The 22,830-nt window shown below is 39.0% G+C and overlaps 1 protein-coding gene across 1 annotated transcript in view; it reads right to left on the bottom strand.

Annotated features, from left to right (window-relative positions):
• LOC139447402 (uncharacterized oxidoreductase MexAM1_META1p0182-like) overlaps positions 1–22,830 on the bottom strand; it is a 39,641-nt gene that overhangs the window by 5,723 nt on the left and 11,088 nt on the right. The window contains exons 2-3 of the mRNA XM_071228731.1: positions 4,080–4,210; positions 3,689–3,784 (exon numbers count right to left, since the gene is read on the bottom strand). Coding sequence (XP_071084832.1) covers positions 3,689–3,784; positions 4,080–4,210 — 227 coding nt within the window. The remainder of the gene's footprint in view (positions 1–3,688; positions 3,785–4,079; positions 4,211–22,830) is intronic.

Here is a 22,830-nt window from a genome sequence, read left to right as displayed (position 1 = left end):
CCATCGCTGTATGGGTGTAATTCCATGGTTTCCATCAATTAACCAATGACCCTTTCATCACCTCTTCAGACCGTTGTGTAGCCTAGAGGTTAAAGCGTTTGCTCGTCAAACCGAAGTCATGGGTACAATGTGTGAAGCAAAAATACGGTGTAGCCCATTGTGATATTGCCATAATATTCACACAAGCCGGCCTGGTCTTCTAACCCAGAATCTCCATGTGATGGGTGAATGGATTCTACTCTCCAGCAGTTTATCAAATAGTTGCATTTTATTCATCGCAATGTATCGATATGTATTTTATACAAAATCATCCATGAAACCCTTTCTACAGAAGCACCCGATGGATGTTCTGGGTAAGAACTGGTTCCCAAGAACCCTATGCTTGTGTTCAGAGGTGACTTAATGGATCGACCAGTCAGGTTTGGTGATTTTGGTGCTTCCGTCTCATCATATGCCCACAGCATAGATCGTACGTTGTTCAAAATATCAATCACAGGATTTTCTGGTCCTGTAACTGTTGTTTACGAGTCACTGTCAAATTGATAGACCATTGCTGCGTGCGAAATAAACAAGAAACAAACAATATCAAGTTTCAAACAATACGTTCAGTTGAACGTGTCTTGTCCCAGCTCGATTATTTAGAGGCCACCCTCATATAACTAAAATATTGCTGAGTGCGGCGTTTTAGTCTGGTCATTTTGGACGAAATAAATGGCCAACCTCAAGAAAATTGCAACAGAATTAATTCATACTTTATGTTATTTGGTTGCATGTCAGCTTTCAGGAAAAACAAGTCTACCAAAATCAACTCGTGGGAATGACCTTTCTCAAGGTCACAAGATATAGGCCTATATAATTCGTATTTTCGTATTCTTTGATATTTGTTGAAAGGAAGAGATTCAAATTTATTATAGTTTTCTTTCTAATATAACTAAATTAAAAAACAATCTGGGTATACAACTTTTATTTACTTTATAAAAAATATCACAGGGAACAATTTAATTCATTATAATAGTTCAAGGTCAAATAGAGGACATATATGAAGAGTTGCCGAGAAAGTAAATGTTGCCATAGACTTTCAAATATTGGAATGAAGTCATACATATTATATTCAAATGTAAGATAATCACACTTCATATACCATTTTAAGAGCTTAATGTACTAATTGTGGAAGAAATCACCTAATTGTGTGTGTGTGTGGGGGGGGGGGGGGGGGGGGGGGGGGGGTTGGTGGGGTGGGTGGTGGTTTTGGGGGGAGTAGGTGCATTCATACATATAGCCATTAATAATTGTAGCCAGTGACAGTCTGAGGTAACAATGAGCAAGCCTCCAAGCCTCCGACTGAAATATTTGCTATTTTATGTTATTTGGATGCAAGTTTTGACGTTTATATAATTCCAAAGACAATGGATGATTTTGTTAAGTCAAGTGTCCTTCATTTTCGTACAAGTAATACTGTGCACGGAGAAAATATATTCTGGATTGAAATACAACACAGCAAGAACAAATTGATGCAGACGCTGTAGCAGCTGAATGATCGGACCATAAGAAAATGTCAACGGGACCTGAACAACATCTGTTACGATGACGTCGGTGATCAAAATGGAGTAGGGGGTCAAACGACAAAGTCACAAAGTCAATAACGGGTATGACCACCCTGTGCGTGAATCACAGCAGTGTATCGGCAACGCATGGAGTGCACCAAATGGGCATGGAAGGCCTGGGGAATGGCCTGCCATATCCTCCACAAATCCTGTGCCAAGTCACGGACGTTATCTGGAGGATGTGGAAGACGACGCAGACGGCGCTCCATTTCATCCCACACATGCTCTACTGGGGAGAGATCTGGAGAATGTGCAGGCCATGGCAGTAACATGACATTGTTATGGTGAAGGAAATCCATTGCGACCCTAGCCGTGTGAGGACGAGCGTTGTCCTGTTGAAATGTCAATCCCGGGCCATGACGTTTGCAGGAAAGGAATGACCACAGGCCTCAGAATCTGATCTCAGTAGCCAACACCGGTGAGATTGCCCTGAACAACCACCAAAGGGGTTCGGTGCCGTGCTGTTATCCCACCCCAAATCATCACAGAGCTATCTCCAGAACGATTCCTCTCCACAATACAGTTGCGTGCATAACGTTCTCCCAAACGCCGGTACACACGTTGGCGCCCGTCACTGTGGGAAATGTTGAACCTCGATTCATCTGTAAAGACAACATTTCTCCACCATATTCGAGGTTGCTGAACATGATTTCGACACCATCTTAGATGGTTGATTCGATGACGGTGTGTCAGGATGGGACGTATGGCAGGGCGTCGTGGTCGAATCCCGTACTGACGTAAACGATTCCTGACAGTGTTGGGACGGATACGGCGCAGTCCAGGAATTGTCTGGGACGTCGTTACTGCCGTTTGGAACCTGTGTCGGAGATGTATAACTCGAATCCATCTGTCCTGTCTTGGCGTCGTTACTCGGGGACGTTCTGAACGTGGGTGGTCGGCAACGTCATTTGTATTCTGATAACGCCTCACCAATGCCGATATCGTGTTACGATGGCATTGGAAATGTGTTGCCACCTGTTATTGCCTCATTCCCGCTCGGATCATTCCAATGGCTTCATGACGCTGTGCAGCTGTCTATCTTGGCCTGATTTGCTTGTGATATGCTTGTGTCTGCGCCTGAGAATTTTTGAATTTTTGAATGACCACAGATCATGCTTTCCAAAGTGACGGCGATTTTGAGTTGCACATGCTGTGTACAGCTGCACAGGATGCACGTGCAGTAACACATTGCACGTCCATAGGCCCCCATGACGTCATATCGCATGGCACGTGCATGAGCGTTTGAATGTCTCCAATAATTGCTGTGTTAAAACCTATATTTCATATGTGGACGGTGTGCCCTTATATCTATATTTTCTCCGTGCACAGTTTCTTTATGTGGCTAGTATATTTCGTCCGTAGAAACGGGTCGTGGCAGAATGTTCCTTTGATTGAGACTCGCGTACAAGGGGAAATGAATATCATATGTTCTAGTATACTTGTTTTAGATTTGAAAGAAAATTATTACCAAACTATTGTCGTATAAATCCCAACTTTTAAAAACTCCGATGCTCATTCACAACTACTGATAGTTGAACACTCATTCGTTAAGTAAGTATATTGGTTGCATATTTCAGAAATTAACTTTTTTGTTATTGTATAATGCCGCACTCAGCAATATATATTCTGTTGCAATTTTCTTGAGGTTAAATTACATAATGACCAGACTATTAAACAACACACAGGAGAACTGTATTGGTTTTTTATTCAGTTTTTCTTTGTAATGTACCGTGATGGTACAGAAGGTATACATGTGCATGTCCTTTCAACCCTTCTGGACCGCATCCGTGGTCTAGTGGTAGATCGTCCAGGCTAGAGCGTCCGCCTGGGGAGCGGAAGATTCGAGGTTCGATCCACGGCCGCGTCATACCAAAAGACGTTAAAAGGTGGTACTCGATATTTATGTTTAACTGTGGCATGGTATCTCAGTGGGCAAGCACTATAAATCGACATCAGTCCGGACAAGTACAAGCAGTCACACACGTGCATGCACGTCGCTATATAAGTGGAATAATCTTGGACGCGAAGATAAACCCCATTTCACCTCACCTTCAACCCTTCTGCGGTAGTTGAAGTATACCCACCAGTATGTCGATTTTCCCGAACTTCTTCTTGGTTGCCTCCACGAGAGTCTTTCTGAAAGCAGCATCCGTGATGTCACCCGCGGTTATGAGAACATCCTAAAATAGAAAGTTAATCACGTTGTTAAATAGTTGTTTTGTAATGATGCGGTTTAACCTGATTTGCCAGTGAGAAAATGTAGTTAACAATTGGCTGAGGCACTAATTTTGTGGCACAATTCGAAAGGTTACCTTGTTGTGTTTGTACTCTCGAAAGGGCAGCGAATGCTGGCATGCCTATAGGACATGACACGCGACGCCTGAGACAACTGTTTCTATATACAGAATCGCTCAGGATAAACACGGATGTGGATTTGTTCATCAGCTCTAGCTTTCTCTCGTGGTTTCTACTTACGGCAGAACATTTCGTCTTGCAGTTCTTAGCCACTTCCTCCAAATTCTTCTGGTTCCTGCCAGTCAAAGACAGTTTGGCTCCTTCTTTGGCAAACACTGCTGCAATTCCTGCCCCAATACCTGAACTGGAACCTGAAAGAGGAATGTGCTGATTGAAATCCAGCATACAAAGAATTCAATTTCTGTCACTTACGTGTTCTGGAAACTGACCAATGTACCCTGCTTTGTTAAGTGTGTGTGTATGTGTGCGTGCGTGCGTGCGCGTGCGTGCATGTGTGTGTGTGTTGAGGGTGAGTGTGGTTGCCGAATAACGTGACAGAATGTGTCCTTATTACTCCATGCTTGTAAGAGCCAACAAATGAGTGAGTGAATGAGTTGGATTTAACGTCACTTTTAACAGTATTCCAGTTATATCGCGGCTTGTCAGCTTAATGTGGGAGGAAAGCCCGAAGTGATGCAGGTCTCAGACGTTTACTACTTCGATGAAACCCACGAGCTTGGGTATGATGCTGACAAACCTAAAAAATAATCGGGGCGAACCGGGATTCGAACCCACAAACATAGGTTTCTGGCGTGAACAAGGGACGCAACTCTGCACAGCGAATCGCGGAGCCTTACTGGGCCACACGTGTTGCGACCAGAACTGGGATACGACCAGAACTGGAATAAACACCGCAGAGAATTATATCTCTGGCATGAAACTATGTGTTTGATTGACAAACATTTAATAAGAGCAAAATCATCTGCACTGCACTTCTTGTGTTTTGTATTTTTACTCCGTTCTGCAAAGTGCGCCAATGGCAATGGTACTGACTCAATGTCCGACATTTGCAGGTAAATATAGCAGCGTATAAAAGTGGTATTGCGGAACTAAAGCGGAATACAATTTCTTCTTTTTATGCAGATCGCTCATGAAAAAATGCAATTCCTATTAAAATGGCCGTGTTGCTTATTATCTGTACTTACTGCCCATTGCCATGTTTAAATTCTAACCATGATATAAATCCCAAATTTATTATTTAATTGTCTATCATATCATAACCTTTGTGAGGTGGTGACATGTTTAATAACAGAGTAAATTTTCTGTTAAATAGCTATCTTGGCCACTTCTGAACACAGTGTTTCCTACAAAATAGCAAAAGCCAAATGAAAATAAAATTATTCTCTAATTTATGTATTTTAAAGATGTTATGCCACTCATTGTTGGGGATACAAGTGTAATAATTCAAGTTCCTGGGATGTTTGTGTTCTGCTATTTTTCAAGAGTTATGAGAGTTGGACATATTTCTTCTCATACACAGTAACACAGCAGGTAAATGTCTAGGAATAAATACTCATGACATTGTACAATAGGCCATGATGTTCACAAAATATATGTGGGAGGGTATGTACATCAATATAATAATATTAATTATTTTGAATATAACTAAGTGTGTTTGTATTCTCAAGTCCCTAAGTCATTTTTTGTAAATATTACTATCGTTATCATGTTAGATTTGAGTGGTAACAATTATTCAAAATCACTCCATTTGATTATTGTGTACATGATGATAAAAGCAACTAATTTTTATATTAATGGTGGAGGCGCATGTAACTGCTTCCAGGCATAGCAGATGCAGGATGTGAGAGAGTTTGTGCCTCATCTTAGAAGTCTAACTTAAAAAATAAAAGAAACTAATTACATATAGAAATATTAGAGTAGAAATTGTTGAAAAAGATTTCTCTTGTTGAAAAAGATTTCTTTAATGTTCCTTTGATTCACCCACCACCCTATTCTTTTTCTCATTGTTTTAAAGGAAAAAATACCATATGTAATACCCGGTATGACAAAATCTCCTTCCTGGTCAGCATTAAAATAACTGGGAAACTCATTGAACCATTCCTGGTAGCTTATTGACATATTAACGTTGAAGCTTTCATAACCGTTTTGCAAGCAAAATGTCCTCATATTTCTGGGGAGACCATATGGAATCTAAATGATATTATTTAATATGATTGAAATATTTAGAAAGGTTTCAAAATTACCAACTTAAGACAGATAACATATATTTAATAAACCCATTACTAATGGAGAACTGAACTTGTTATCTCAAGCTCTGTCATCATTGACATTAATATTTGCAAGACAAAGCAACAGTAAGAGTTATCCTCCCTTTACAACTTGATCAAAATGGTCGTCTGGTCCTTGCTGTTGAAGGCCAAGTGGCTGAAGTTTCTAAGATAATATTTCTTTGAAAGACGAGAATGTGTAGGTAAGTCATTATACCTTTACTTTTTTTTCTGTGGTTTCTATCAAGGCAGGTACAGACCTAGGACAATGTCATACATTGTGCAGTCAGTCCCTCCATGATGATCAGTTAGCCTATTACAGCTGTGAAGGGGACGAAGCTTTTTTTAAAACTATGTAGTTTCATATGCAAAGCTTATTGTCAAAGTACATGTTTCTCAAAGGTTGTAAATGTGAATGACAATGTTCAGAAAACAATACTCTCAAGATTCCTTTCATTCTTGAAAGCATCACATTTATGACACATCTAGGTGAGGGGATGTGAGTAATAATATAGTCAACAATCTCTTAACATTAGCAATATTGACCCATAGCATTCAGATTCTGCTCTCAAGTTTGAAATGTTATTTACTATCATCAGTGAAAAAGAAATCTTAAGATTTCATTAATTGTAGATTTTAAAGGTGTTATCCCATTTCTGGTCAAGGTTATATGAATAATAATACAGTAAAAAAATCTCTTAAAATTAGAAATCTTGACTCAAAGTGTTCAGGCTTTGCTCACAGGTTTGAAATGTGATTTACTATCATCAGCCAAGAAGAAATCTTAAGATTTCATTAATTGTAGATTTTAAAGGTGTTATCCCATTTCTGGTCAAGGGTAGATGATTGATGATATAGTAAAAAATCTCTTAAAATTAGAGGGGGCATGGATGGCCATGTCGTCTAAGGCGCCGCGATTCACTGTGCAGAGTTACGTCCCTTGGATCCGCCAGCAACCTATAATTGTGCGTTCGAACCCCGGTTCACCCCAGTAATGCTCTAGGTTTTTCAGCACCATCACTTCGAGCTTTCTCCCCACGTTAAGCTGACACACCATGATATAACTGTAATAAAGTGAAAAGCGGTGTTAAACCCAACTCACTTAAAAACTAGAAATATTGACCCATTGCATTCAGATTCTGCTCACAATCTAGAAATGTGCTTTGCTATCAGCAGCCAAGAGGAAATCTTAAGATTCCATTATTTGTCAAGGTTATAGGTGTTATCCCATTTCTGGTCAAGGTTATATGAATAATCATATGGTAGAAAATCTCTTAAGATTAGAAATATTGACCCATTGCATTCAGATTCTGCTCACAAGTTTCAAATGTTATTTACTATCAGTAGTCATGAAGAAATCTTAAGATTCCATTAATTGTAGATTTTAAAGGTATTATCCATTTCTGGTCTAGGGGATATGAGTAATAAAATAGAAGAAAAATCTCTTAAAATTATAAATCTTGACTCGCAGCCTTCATGCTTTGCTCACAGGTTTGAAATGTTATTTACTATCATCAACCAAGAAGAAATCTTAAGATTCCATTAATTGTAGATTTTAAAGGTATTATCCCATTTCTGGTCTAGGGGATATGAGTAATAAAATAGAAGAAAACTCTCTTAAAATTATAAATCTTGACTCGTAGCCTTCATGCTTTGCTCACAGGTTTGAAATGTGATTTACTATCATCAGCCAAGAAGAAATCTTAAGATTCCATTAATTGTAGAATTTATAGGTGTTATCCCATTTCTGGTCAAGGTGAGATGAGTCATAATATAGTCAAAAATCTCTTAAAATTAGAAATATTGACCCATTACATTAAGATTTTGTCTACAAGTGCGAAATGTTATTTACTATCATCAACCAACAAGAAATCTTAAGATTCCATTAAATGTAGATTTTAAAGGCATTATCCCACTTCTGGTCAAGCTGATAGGAGTCATAATATAGTCAAAAATCTCTTAAAATTAGAAATCTTGACTCAAAGTATTCAGGCTTTGCTCTCAGGCTAGAAATGTTATTTACTATCATCAACCAAGAAGAAATCTTAAGATTCCATTATTTGTCGAGTTTATAGACTTTATCCCATTTCTGGTTGAGGGGACATGAGTAATAATATAGTAGAAAATTTCTTAAAAATAAAAATATTGACCCCTAGCATTCAGATTCTGCTCACAAGTTTCAAATGTTATTTACTATCAGTAGTCAAGAAAAAATCTTAAGATTCCATTAATTGTAGACTTTAAAGGCGTTATCCTATTTCTGTTCGAGGGGATATGAGTAATAAAACAGTAAAACTCTTAAAATTAGATAAATTAACCCATAGCATTCAGAATCTGCTCACAAGCTAGACATGTGATTTACTATCCGCAGCCAAAAGAAAATCTTCAGATTTCATTAACTGTAGATTTTATAGGTGTTATCCCATTTCTGGTCTAGGGGATATGAGTAATAAAATAGCAAAAAAATCTCTTAAGATTAGAAATATTGACCCATAGCACTCAGGTTCTGCTCACAAGTTTGAAATGTGATTTGCTATCATCAGCCAAGAAGAAATCTTAACATTCCATTAAGTGTAGATTGTATGATGATATTGTGTATAAAATGTCATAGGTTGATTATGACCTGTGAACATCTGTATTGATTGATGTATTACCACCTTCCATGGAAGTGTGTATTTGTCTATTTCTAGACTTGCTAAAACCAAACTGGGGAAAGTGGAAATTGATAGTTTATACTGAAGGGTTCATTGGTCTGTTGAGGGCTCAAACAACTGAATACAGGCAAGCTACTGCTAGCACTGACTCTACACGCTAGCCATAAACATGTCACAAGATGATTCCCTAATGACTACTGACAAGTTGTCTGTTCAGATCCCTTGCTGCTCAGGAGATTGTTGATACTTGAATTCTAAGGAGGAACTGGCTCTATGAAGGGTGTGAGAACCTCAGTGTAAAATTAAGCAAGGTCATTAGCTCATATTGTTAATGTTGTGGCAGAAAAAAATAATTTTACTTTATTGGAATTATTTGAATTCCCTATGGGAATGAACACAAAACAAGATTTAATAATATTTTGTGAAATAATTTGTATATCTGTGAAATTTAGATATGATTGTATATGGGAAGGTTATGTTTTGACTTTTTTTAATATCCGCTTGTCTGGAGCGTATGTCCAAAGTTACAGATGACCTATGAGTATCACTAACACTGACCTTTCTCATCGATAATGTTGTAGCAAGCCTATGATGCAGCTTACAAAACAGAAACAAATTCAAGTACGGTAGTTGCAAGAAGCAGTATTTGACAAAACACTGTTTTGTACTGTGTGCTCATTCACAACAATTGTGCAAAATTCTGTTTAGAGCCTGGCTGTAAAAAGAATATTCATATCATTATTTTCAAGAAGTTACATGCATACAGTCTTTACGTTAATATCTTCAAAACTTATATACTAAGCGACAATGAGAATAACTGCCTTTCAAAATAAGGCATGTTTTCTTTTTGTCCCACATTTTATTGCAGGATTCAAATTAGCTTACCATATTGCTGCCATACAGTCATGACTACTTGGTACAGACAGAACTAAATGACAACACAATAATAATAATAATAATATTATCTTAAAGAACCATACTGTTACTCCTTCATCGTTTACAAACTAACCATTTACATTTTCTCTATGCTGATACATATGATTATGATGCGAAGGTCACTGGCCAAGAAAAGAAGTTCAACAACAGATCATCAGATACAGACATATGGAAAGCTGTAGATATGGAGACCAAAACACAACACATTATAACCTCAGGACACCTTCTTTAAAGTAAGGGTATACTTTGACTAGTAGCTCAGATTCTGAAAAGTTTTTAGGAGTTCCAGAAGCACATATGGCCCAGTCTAGACAAACATCTTGTCTCTGAAATGAACATATTTTACAGATCAAAACAGTTGTTATGTTATAGTTATAAAAATATAATAAAAAGGAGAGACTCTTTTTGGATATAATTGTATCAGGTTCTGTATGGCAGACTAGACCCAGTCATCCAAGGCATGCAATTAGCTGTGAATCGTGTCCATTATACATGCCAGAATACTATGATTGCGGGTTCAAGTCATAGAATTGTCCAGGTTATGTTTCTTGGTTTGGCAGCAGAATACCTGTCGTCTTGATTTTCATCAGAGTGGTAAACGTCTTCGACTTGTATCATGTTCGGCATTCATCTCCCATTAATCTGACATGCCATGATATGCCTGAAATACTGTTCCAAGTAATGTGTCACTAAACAAAGCAGATTATTTGTTTCTTGTTTGACACTGCACTTGTCAATATTCCAGCTGCATGATTGTGGCCTGTGAATAATCGAGTCTTAACCAAACAATCCAGGGATTCATACATGTGACATATGGATATAATACAGCTAAGTAAGATATATGAAAACAACAAGTGTAACATATGTTTTACCACCTTTTTTTAAAATACCATCCCATCCATAAAGCTTTAATATGATCAAATATATCATTCTGTCGAGAACATCAGTGGTGGATTGTAAACTTGTACAACTAACTAGGGTTGGGACAGGGAACTTGGGTACTGAGTAGGACCGGATACCCACAGGACAACCCAGACCCTTGGTTAGTCACTTGATATATTGTTTAATGACAAAAATATCTAGAACTTCCACGGTTACACTATAAGTGACTAATGTTCACATTTCTTTCTGACTATGCACACATTTCTTCTGACTTTAAAGGTTTGAATAGAGGTAAAACTTCAGTCAACTTCAGTGTATGTATGACCAGATTATTTTCTGTGAGTATCTACATACATTTTGCCAGGGCTACAGTCAAACTATTCCCGTTCCACATTTGTACTTATCTCTTGGGACCAACAGCGGGTACCCGAGTAGGGTCGGGTAATAGTGGGGTGGGTACCCAGGTAGTTAATTTGGACTCGTCCAAGGCCTATAAGTAACACTTCTTGGTCAATGTCTACCGTTTCATTATATTTGATATATATTTTTTTTAAATACTCATAATGAAACTATTATACAGCTGCTGTCTGCCTCTCACACTCTCTTTAAAAGTCACTCTCAGTTGCACATTTGCCATCTTGGTTGTATTATTTTGGATGAAAAGACTTCTTAAGCATGCATTTTTACTCAGTGTCATATTGATGATATTATGATTCGACATATGAAAGGTTTTCAATATTTTATGTGTTCTGAAACAAGCGCATTTGGCTATCTATAGAGCTATGTATTCATATGTGCGAATAAACTTGTTAATTCTGAGGTTTGTAATGAAATTAGACACCTTATTTCAATGTTATTTTTTACAATCAGAATCAAACATCATTCAGTATCGTGATATATAATTGTATGTACTAAACATCAAATATCAATTCAACACCTTCACCAATAGATAATGCAACAATATTCACTCAGTTATTCACTCGCTAGGGAAGGTAATATATGATACTTTATTTATTGGAATGAAACATGAGACTAATTGGATTGGATAGCCAGGTTCGCTGACTTGGTTGATTGCATGTCATCGTATAACAACTCTAACTCATGCTCATGATGTTAATCACTGTATTTTCATGTCCGGTCACTGTAATTTGCAAGTCATCTTTATATACATGGACTATTGCTGATTAACAAGAAATAAGTCATCAAGCCTGACCTTCCTTAAGTCGCCTATTACGACAGACATTTGTTGCTTGTGATCTGTGTTCTTCCCCACGAGTGTCTGACATGCCAGTGGTCGGGGATTCAAACCCATGAAAAGCGGATCAGTACACGATTTAAGTAAGAGGCTCATAGGGCCTGTATCGCTCACCTGGATATTTATGCAATCATAACAAAATAAACATTTGCCTTGTACATTTTGACTCATTTAAAATTTGTCAGCATTTAAAAGGGGTGGGTGGCAAATCTGACAGCATTAACGTGTACTTCTCTAGATACAAATGTAGCATAACGATCTGAACCATTTCCATGTTATGATCCAGGATCTAAGTTTCCAGAGGCAATGCTGGACCCCATGGCGAACCCTGTTGTCTTAAATGTATTATTCTCTTCATAACAAAAACAATGTTTCTATCATTATAGGATGGGGATGCTATCGGTTTGCATGTTATGATCAAGGTTCTAACTCCTTTGGGAGTGACGGACAGATGAACAGAAGGGCCAGTCCTGATAGCATATGTTATTTGTCTTGTTGTACTAAGCAATTACATGTATGCATGTATATGGTAAAAGAGTGGGAATCTCATCGGTTTTCAGGTTGGTACCCAAGAACTTAATCCCTAGGGATGTGGAAAGACCCAAGACTCAATTCTAAGATCATAATTGTGTTTGTCTCTTCATGTCCAACAATTGTATACTGAACAACAAAAGTTCCTGTGACATTGAACAAGATTTAATGCAAAGTTGGTGAGAGATAAGGGGAGCGAGCCGGCCAGGGGATGACATTCACCTTGTTTTGTTGAAGAGTATCCTGAACAAGTCGAGCAATATGAGGCCGGGCGTTGTCATGTTGAAAGGTAATGCCTGGGCGATGACGACGCAAAAACGGTAAAACAACAGGGCCGATGATCTCGTCGCGGTAGCGCTGTCCATTGAGATTTCCCTCTACCGCTATCAAACGGGTCCTCTGTCTTGCTGTAATCCCACCCTATGCCATAACGCTGCCGCCTGCGAACCAATCTTCTTCCATGAAACAATGCTTGACTTAACGTTCTCCTCGACGTCGGTACACTCGAATCCGTCAATCGCTGTGCCTGAGGTGAAAACGACACTCGTCAGGGTATAGAACTTGTCCCCACTGCATGGCCGTCCAGTGTAGACGCTGTCTGCACCACTGTAGACGTGCTTGACGGTGGTTTCCTGTCAAAATGAGACGTCTGTCGGATCTTCAGGCGACAATCCCTGCACATCTGAGGCGGCGACGTACGGTTTGTGAAGATATTCGTCGAAGGCCAGGGATGCTTCTTGCAGTCACTGTTGCTGGCTGGAATCTATTTCGTAGGTGTGTTATTCGAATCCAGTTGTCTTTTCGATTATTGGTTACGCGTGGCCTGCCACTGCGAGGACGGTCTCTGACAGTATTCGTCTGTTGCCAACGTTGCAATAATTATAAACACCAAATGGTATTAGCAATACTCAGCAATTGTACATATGGTTATACGGTTGGGGATCTTAATTGTGTCCAAGTTATAAACTCTTCTTGGCCCCTTGGGAAGGGGGGTGGGGTGGGGTAGGTCAGCCCCTCCATTTGTACAATTGTAAACTAACATCACCTGAGAATACTTCCCATCATATGATTGATTTCTATCTCTTAGTTTCAGAGAGGAAGTAGTTTAGAGCAATAACGCCAAATTACCCTCATTTCGCCCCGCCCCTCGGCCCCTTGGTTGGTCAGCCCAACATTTGTACAATTTTGAATCCCCACCCCCGGCGATTGCTTCCAACCAAATATGGTCGATACACTACTGCCTAAAAGTTCATTCCCCTGACACGCGTTGAGAACGCGCGTAACATGCATGTGACACAGGTGCTCAACGGGTTGCACACGGGTTGAGCACCCGTTGAACACGCGTGTGCAACGGGTGTGCAGCGCGTGTGAAACCCGTTGAGCACACGTGGATCATTCGCTGCACACGCGTGTGCCATGCATGTGACACGGGACCAGGTTTCAGTTGAAGTTGGCCAATATATCAAATGAATAGTGAGATAAATCAAACAGTGAGATGTAAATCTTGGTTAATGAGCGGCCATTGACCTGTGTTCACCAGACCATAAACACAACGTTGGTCCGTCTTAATTAGTGCTGGTTGCTGGACTTTCATAAGTGATAAAGCCACTAGCTGTGCTTCAATTTCGGTGAGGCAGGGCATTATCCTCAGCCCGGTTCCTCTTAACAGCAATCTTCAGGCTGTTGCTGTCCGTCTTACCTTACACATAACCTTCACTCTTTGTTCATTATATATTTCTCCATTATCAAATCTTCAGCAGTCTGATCTTCAGGATTTATTTGACCAGCTCCCTAAGCCCTGTATCATCATGGTTGATCTTAATGGACATAACCCTCTATGGGGAAGTACCAATACAAACAACAAAGGTAAAATCCTTGAAGATTTTATTTCTAATAATAATCTATGCTTATTCAACGACGGATCGAACACATATTTGCATCCTGCAACGGGTACGTATTCTGCATTAGATCTGTCAGTCACTGATTCTAACATATATAATGAATTTGAATGGTCAGTCAATGATGACCTTTGTGGAAGTGATCATTTTCCGACAGTTACTAGTATTACAGCTGTAAATCCCACTGATGCTCCACCTTCAAAACGATGGAATTTTTCCAAGGCAAATTGGCCATTATATCAAACCATATGTGCTGACAAATTGAAACCAAACCTTTTTATAGATGTTCATGACCTAATTCAATTGTTCTCTGACAAATTGAATAACATAGCTGATGATGCTATTCCTAGGTCCTCTGTGAACCCACATATTAGAAAACCATGGTTTAATGACGAATGCAAACAAGCTAGAAGTGTAGGAAGACGGCAGAGAAATAGTTTCCTACCGTTCATATTTTAAACAATGTGAAAAAAAAATCTGCCAAGGCTCAACGAACCTTTAAACACAATAAACGTCAGTCTTAGAAGAATTGTGTGTCTAAAATAGATTCATGCACGGCTATGTCAAAGGTATTGAACATGATACAAAGAATCAAAGGCAAAGGTTCTAAAACTAGTATTCATCATCTCAAAGATGACAATAACTTATTGACCGAAAAATCAGACATTGCAAACAAATTGGGGAAACTTTAGCTGAACATTCTTCTTCGTCAAATTATAATCCAAAGTTTCAGAAGTACAAACAACAACAAGAGAGGAAAAAAGTTCATTTTAATTCTGACAATGGCGAAGACTATAAGGAAGTTTTTTCACTACATGAACTACACACTGCTTTAGCACAAGCTCATGATACTGCAACTGGTGCTGATGATATGCATTGTCAGCTCTTAAAACACTTGCCTGAATCTTGCCTCACAACACTACTGAATATGTTTGATGATATTTGGACAACAGGACATTTTCCTCCTTCGTGGCGAAATGCCATAGTTATACCCACACCAAAACCTGGCAGGGATCATACAGATCCATCAAATTATAGACCTATTTCGTTAACTAGCTGTGTTTGTAAAACCATGGAGCGCATGGTAAATAATCGATTAGTTTGGTTTTTAGAAACCAATAATCTGATTAGTAATATCCAATGCGGTTTCCGTAAAAACCAAAGTACAATTGACCATTTGGTTCGTTCAGAATCATTTTTAAAAAATGCTTTTGTCAATAAACAACATGCTGTATCTATCTTTTTTTATCTTGAAAAACTTTATGATACCACTTGGAAGCATGGTATTTTAAAAGATTTACATGACTTTGGTTTAAGAGGCCGCTAATAGACAAACAATTTTAAGTTCGTGTTGGTTCAACTCTGTCTGATTATTATAATCAGGATCAGGGGGTTCCACAGGGCAGTATTTTGTCTGTCACATTGTTTAGTATAAAAATAAATAGTTTATCTAAAGTTTTAAATGACTCAATTGATGGGTCATCGTTTGTGGATGATTTTAATATTTCATGTCATGGTAAAAATATGCGTACCATTGAAAGACAGTTACAGTTGTGTCTTAATAAAATTCATTAAAGGTGTTTTGAAAATGGGTTTAAATTTTCACAGACTAATACCAATTCTATACATTTCTGTCGGAAATATAAACCCCATAAAGACCCAGAGCTCTTTTTAGATAACACTCCAATTAAGACTGTAAAAGAGGCGAAATTTTTTGGATTGATTTTCGACGATCATTTGACGTTTTTGCCACATATTAGATATTTAAAGACTAAATGCCTTAAGGCCCTAGATTTATTGAAAGTCGCCTCAGACTTTGTATATTTAGGTTCAAACCCCATTTTTCACAAAAGTTGCTAACGCAATTTAAATGTTCTTGGGAGTTTGCCTGCAGAGTTAGCGACATCATCAGCATAGAGAAGTGAACATATATTAGGACAATCTTCAGATATGAAAACGCCTCTACAGTTTGACGAAGTCATCTCAGTAACCAATTCGTTGATGTAAAATGAAAATAACAGCGGGCTGACCATACATCCTAGGCGAGTACCAACCCAGCACTGAAAAAGTCTGTGAGGCCTTGATCTGTCCTACACAAGTCTGTAGTTTTGAATACATATTTCTTAAGACAGTTAAAATATTTCCATGTATTCCATAGATAATAAGTCGATGCCATAGTAAAGTGTGATTTACGCAATTAAAGGCTTTTGAGAAGTCTATGAAGAAAACATATAATCTGCCACCTGTTGATTTGATCACCACATAAAGAGAAAACCTGTTGTCCACCGTCGAATAACCTTTCCTGAATTCAGCTTGATTTTCATAAAGAACATTATTTTCATGAGACAACTTTTCTCTGGTTTACTATTTTGGTGAAAACCTTTCCAATCACTGGTAATAGAGAGACTCCTCTGTAGTTGTTTGGATCAGATAAAGTTCCTTTTTTTGAAGAGGGCATATGATTGCCATGCACCAATCAATCGGGAAATTCCCAGATTTCATTCTTTCATGAAACAAATTCATAAGTATCGGAGATATTTGAAATGAAGAATTTTTAAGTAATTCCGATGGAATTTCATCGCAACCTGCAGCTTTATGACATTTAAGATAACGGATTGTCTTTGTAACTTCATGAAGGCTTATGTCTCTATTAAGTTGATCAGGTAGTCCTTCATTGCAATTGTTACAATGTGAATCATGCTCGAATAAATGTTGCTTAACTTTATCTCTAGTAATCGAGGTGGTTTGACCTGTATTCAGTAACTGTTTAAAGTAATTATGCCATTCAGTGCCACTGACTTTGCTGCCTGTAGAAGACAAGTTGGTCTTAATAAATGATTTAATAGATTTCCACAGTTCATCAGGGTTGTCACGAATACTGTAAAGTTTATGTCTGATTCCTTGCCGAAAAGACGATTTACAATCATGACACACTGATTTAAATATTCGCTACTTTTGTTTATGAATTTGCAAATCAAATGAAGCGTCAGTCAATCTAAACTTGTCTAAGGCCCGATACTCTTCACGCTTGACTGTCTCACACTGCATGTTCCACCACGCGGGCTGTCGGGCGGGTATAGAGTCACGTGACCCATGTCGTCTGCTCAATGAAGCTGCTACCCGCTCGAATAGATGGGGTATCTTATTGACGGCGTTATCAATATCGTTATAAATTTCAGCTTTAATATCCTTAATCAGTGATTTTGAAACATCATCAGTGATTATTTTATCAAAGACTTTTTGGCAGCTATCTCTCCAAACGTACTTTGTATAGGGTGTCAGTAACATGTCACCGGCTATGTCCATAAGCTTACTTTCATATTCAATTCACAAATAATAGGAAGGTGATCAGATTCGTCCACCCTGAAGTTTATGACTTGCTCAAACAGAGCTGAGATAGCAAGCATATAACACTGTGCTACGTCCATTGTTTGCAGTACATGTGTAATTACCAACATCTCTTCCTTTGGAAAAGCCGTATATCGTAAACTTCATTTTAAAAAATTATTTACTGTTATAACCAAATAAAACACGACCAACTATCCAATAGAGGTAACTGTGCATAGCGGGGGGATATGCTATCTCAATAAACTTGGTAACATGGTTTGGTTTGACTTCTTGGCGCGTGTCTGAATTCCATTAACATGTTATATATCCTAAAATGGAACTATCTATCGTATCTCATCAGCAAATCTCGCTGCAGTGCTTGCGACAGATACTAGAGCATGGCATGCCACAAATAAGAAACATCATGCTTCCAAAAAATCAGCCATTTCCAATTTCCTCCACTAGTTCGAAATGTTCAGGAAATGTTCCTTTCTGCCTTAATCCAATCTGTCATGCAATCAAAACATATACTCAGTAAGATCTTTATTTAATTCATACAATAGACTAATGTGCATTCATTAAGATATTGATGGGTGTAGGGAACAGTCCCTTTGAAAGTTCTGATTTAACACACACATTTATGTACAGATTGACAGATCATAATAATATGAATATCAAAATTCATCACCACTTGCCAAGTTCACTAAAATGTCACCAGTGGGAAGTTGTCACAGATAAACACGGGTGTTAACCAAATCTGATCCTTTACCATGGAATGCATGAACTGGTTGAGTGACTTCTTTCCATCAGATAGACACACAGAGAAAGAAAGGGCTAAAAATCCTGTATACATGGTATTAAGTATTCACTACCAATTTCCCCTAAAAATAAAATGTTACCTTTGACATCACTAAGCACCAATACGCAGCAGGACCATTTGGGCAATCGTAAAAACACAATCCCTCATGTGAAACCCCAGTGATTGCTAGGATTACAAATCCTATCTGCAGTCAGACAACATGACAGTCTATACTATATTCATTTCCAATATCTTCCACTAAATAGTGGGTAATGTCAGAATAACACCCCCTGAAAAGATACCTCCAGTCCCCCACTAAACCTCCTCTTATCAACTTTTACCAAAAACCAACAAAAAGTGGGGTGTGGGGAAATGTCCAGCATTGAATATCAAGAGAACTATTTTTTGGTAACGAGTTACAGTACTTCACAAAATACCCTTATGGACCTTCTATTATAAGAAATACATCTTTTTGTAGTCCTTTTAATTTCAACGGTTATATGCTACCAGCGTTTAAATGTATCTAATATTACCGTTAAAAAGGGTGTTGAAATATGTTAATGAGTCAAACGTACGTAATCTTCACACGTTGCATCAACATTCTTATATACTCACACGCAAAAGAAACGCAAGTGGTTTTAAGCAAATAGGTAACAAACACGGAACCATAACCTTTTAGCATGTAGTGAAGCCTGATGATGTTATCAATATTTTTAGTTGCATTTTGGAAGCCCCGAGTAAAAACGCAACATAAAAAACGAATCGCCAAAACGCACCATTTCAAAGAATATGTGGGTATCATGCACCACACCTCGACAAGATCGGCAGATTACCCGCCAACACCAGCGACATCCGTTCCTTACTGCAAGTGAAAGTGCTCGACAGACCATAGGAACACATAGTCGACACATTAGCCGTTCTCCGTTCCAACAACTTCAGATGTCGCCGACCAGCACGTCGTCCTGTTCTCCATCCAAGGCATCGACAAGCACGACTTCTGTGGGCACAGGGTCATCACAATAGGCATCATCGTGAGTGGAGGCGTATCGTCTTCTCTAATGAAAGTCGCTTTTGTGTCTCCCATGCAGACGGAAGAGTCAGAATTTGGCGGCGTCGAGGTGATCGTTTCGCTGACAGAAACGTTGTGGAAAGGGATCCATGGGGTGGACCTAGCGTCACTTCTCAGCGGTATATCGACCAAGTGATCAGACCCCACGTTGTTCCATTTTTTGCACAACATCAACAACACATTTTCCAGCAGGACAACACTCGTCCCCATGTTGCCAGAGCTACCATGGCCTTTCTGCAACAACACAATATCCGTGTTTTACCGTGGCCAGCCCTCAGCCCTGATCTGAACCCCATCGAACACTTGTGGGATGAGGTTCAAAGGCGTCTGCACAATTTGCGCCCAGTCCCTACAACTGCCGATGAACCATGCACAGCTGCTCTGGATGTGTGCAGGAGGATCCCTAGGGCCTTCACAAATCGTCTGATCCACTCAAGGTACAGGAGATGTTTAACGTAATACATTACATTACATTACATTACATTACATTACGTTATTGAGTATAGTAAAGATTTATAGGTATGTAAACTGACGTCCAAAAGAAACTTTACCAACTGAAAATATAAATTTCAGACCAAGTATAAATTTGTTTTCGATGAAGTCTATCTGAAACACATAAGCTAAATACAACAATAGTGAATGCAGAAAATGTTAATCGTCTGTTACATGTTTGCGAGATAACACGCGCAAAGCACGTGCACCACGGACAACTGCAAATGCACGTGCGGGTAAGGGTATAAAACGATTGCAACGGCAAGTCAGACATCCACAGTGATAAAAAACACAAAAGAAATGCCACGACTCACAGTCGAACAATGTGAACGAGCCTTGGGTATGGTACAGATAGGAGCCACCCACGCCCATATTCACGAACCTTCGGTTGCTCCCGTGTTGCCCTTACCAACTTGATGCAACGTTACAGACAGACAGAGCGGACCGCTGACACGCTGACTCAGGGCTCGTGGAATCAGTCCTTTTAGACCATACAGAGGACAGCTATTGACAGCGCAAAATCGTCGTCTGCAATTGAGATGGGTCCGGACTGTACGACGTTGGCAACGACCTGACTGACAGAGGGTTGTCTTCAACGAAGGTTGATTCTGTATGTTTAGGGCTGATGGAAGACAACGTGTTTACCGCCGAAGGAGTGAACGAACGGCGTCGTGTTGCGTGCAGGAGGTCGTACCATATGGTTGAGGGAGTGTCATGGTGTGGGGAGCGATCTGTGGACAGAAGAGGACACCGCTGGTCATCGTTGACAGCTCAGCGGTACATGGATAACATTCTTCGTCCAGTTGTCCTACCATTTCTCCAACAGCAGCCACATGGTGTCATTTATCAGCATGACAATGCTAGTTCCCATACAGCCAGAATTGTCACTAACTTCCTCGCAGCCAACAACGTCAACGTCCTGTCGTGGCCTGCACGCTCACCCGACATGTCCCCCATAGAACACCTCTGGGACTTGATGGATCGTCGTGTTCGACAACGACCACACTCTCCAGCCAACCGGATGTAAATCCAGCTGGGGTCCATGCAAGTAGCAAAAGTACTGTAAGTCCCAATGGTCCCCAGTATGGTGATCTACCTTCAGTTGTTGGAGATCATAGCCTATTTTTATAATGTATTGTTATGTGTCGTAATGTCAATTTTATGATTCCATACTAGTTTTAAATATGTCTCTGTGATAAGTCTAGTTATTTTACTGCTCATCTTTGGCAGGTTTTTTATACGCTTTCAAAGTATTTATAATATTTAACCTTTGATAGTCACGATATGGCTGAAATATTGCCGATGTGACTTAAAACTTAACTCACTCACTCACTCACTCCAGCCAACCGGCAAGAACTGATCTTGGCCCTCCAAGACGAATGGCGTCAAATCCCATGTGACCTCATCAGACGACTGACTTTTCTGTGCGTCGAAGAGTTTTGGCGTGTATTGAGGCATTTGGTGGTCACACACGCTACTAATGACTTGTTATTGAACGTGAGCGATTGTTTATGTACTCTGCCTATTGTCCATGATTCTGGAAGCTCGAGCTTTGAACCACACCCAACTTTGGGGTCTCTGACGTCATTCTCGGTCGCGGTATGATTGTCATTTTCAGTGTTGATTATGTTGATATATTGATCTTCTCAATACACTTTACTTCATGCATGTATGTTTTGTTGTTTTTGAGCAAGAGTGGTAAAGTTTCTTTTGGACGTCAGTTTATGTTGACTATAAATTATGAATGATGTATATCTGTAAATACGGATATATTGCATATGATACTAGAACATATGAATTGTGTTACAGAGGGAGAAGGTTTTAAATAAAGAAAAGATTAAGGCCTAATATAATAGTACTGTATGGCTTTGTTAGATGTAAAGCACAGCAGGATATAGTAATATAAACAATTAGACTGTTTTTTTCAGTATGATTGGCCTGCTAAATCAAGGAAAACTAAAGTGAAGTCTAGCTTCAACATTCATATATTTTGATTCCCATGTTTTATAACGCTTGTACAAGAAACATATTCTCCAGCAAAAGTAATCAAACGTTATCAAGAACGCCTCTGTTTAGGCGTTCTTATCCGTAATCTGTAGGTTTGTTCACAGGGACAGGACGTCTATCTTTCTGAAGCATTGTTTTCACACAACAGCCGATAATCCCTAAGCTTACTCGGCTCAACTCGCCTTATTTTAAAAAAAAATCTGCGAGAGAAGTTTCAGCTCTAGTGACTAACTGCGAGAGTAGGCTTCTTTGCCGGGAATACCTCTGACTTCTGGCTTCAAACGACCGAAGCATTTATTTTGTAATCTAGGCTTACATATATTTACACCCACGCACGGACACACATAATTTCCATACATTTAATCATACATACAGCCATACATACCATGCATACACACAGTCATGTAATTATACGTACAAACTGAATAGGAAGCGTGTGTCTTAATCACTGACCCATCAAGAGTGTCAGTCGGCATGTATCAAATCTTTATAACCGGTGAGATTTTGAAAACTGACTTTTTGGTCTGAATGACACGTCTGAGAACAAGGTGTGAACCGTTACACAGTAATTCGGGGTAACGATTTTCTGAGCTATAGAATCAAAGTACCGTTGTGCTGCATGTATATGGAGAACATATATCTTACGATGATGTTATTCCTAATCAGTACATGTATGGCATAAGTATATATACTTAAAACTAGACACATGTTACCGATAATAATGACAGAGAGATACATAAACGCAGGTCGGGTAAGTAAGTAAGTAAGGTTTATAATAAGTTGCTATTTTTTAAACAGTTTTTCATAAGATGAAAGAAATGATGGTGCAGAAAAAAGACTAGCAATTAACACT

This window comes from Haliotis cracherodii, unplaced genomic scaffold, assembly GCF_022045235.1.
Source record: "Haliotis cracherodii isolate W230 unplaced genomic scaffold, xgHalCrac1.p SCAF_7, whole genome shotgun sequence".
Lineage (NCBI taxonomy): Eukaryota > Metazoa > Mollusca > Gastropoda > Lepetellida > Haliotidae > Haliotis > Haliotis cracherodii.
Note: the sequence above shows the minus strand (reverse complement) of the source record. Positions and strands in the feature narration are given on the sequence as shown.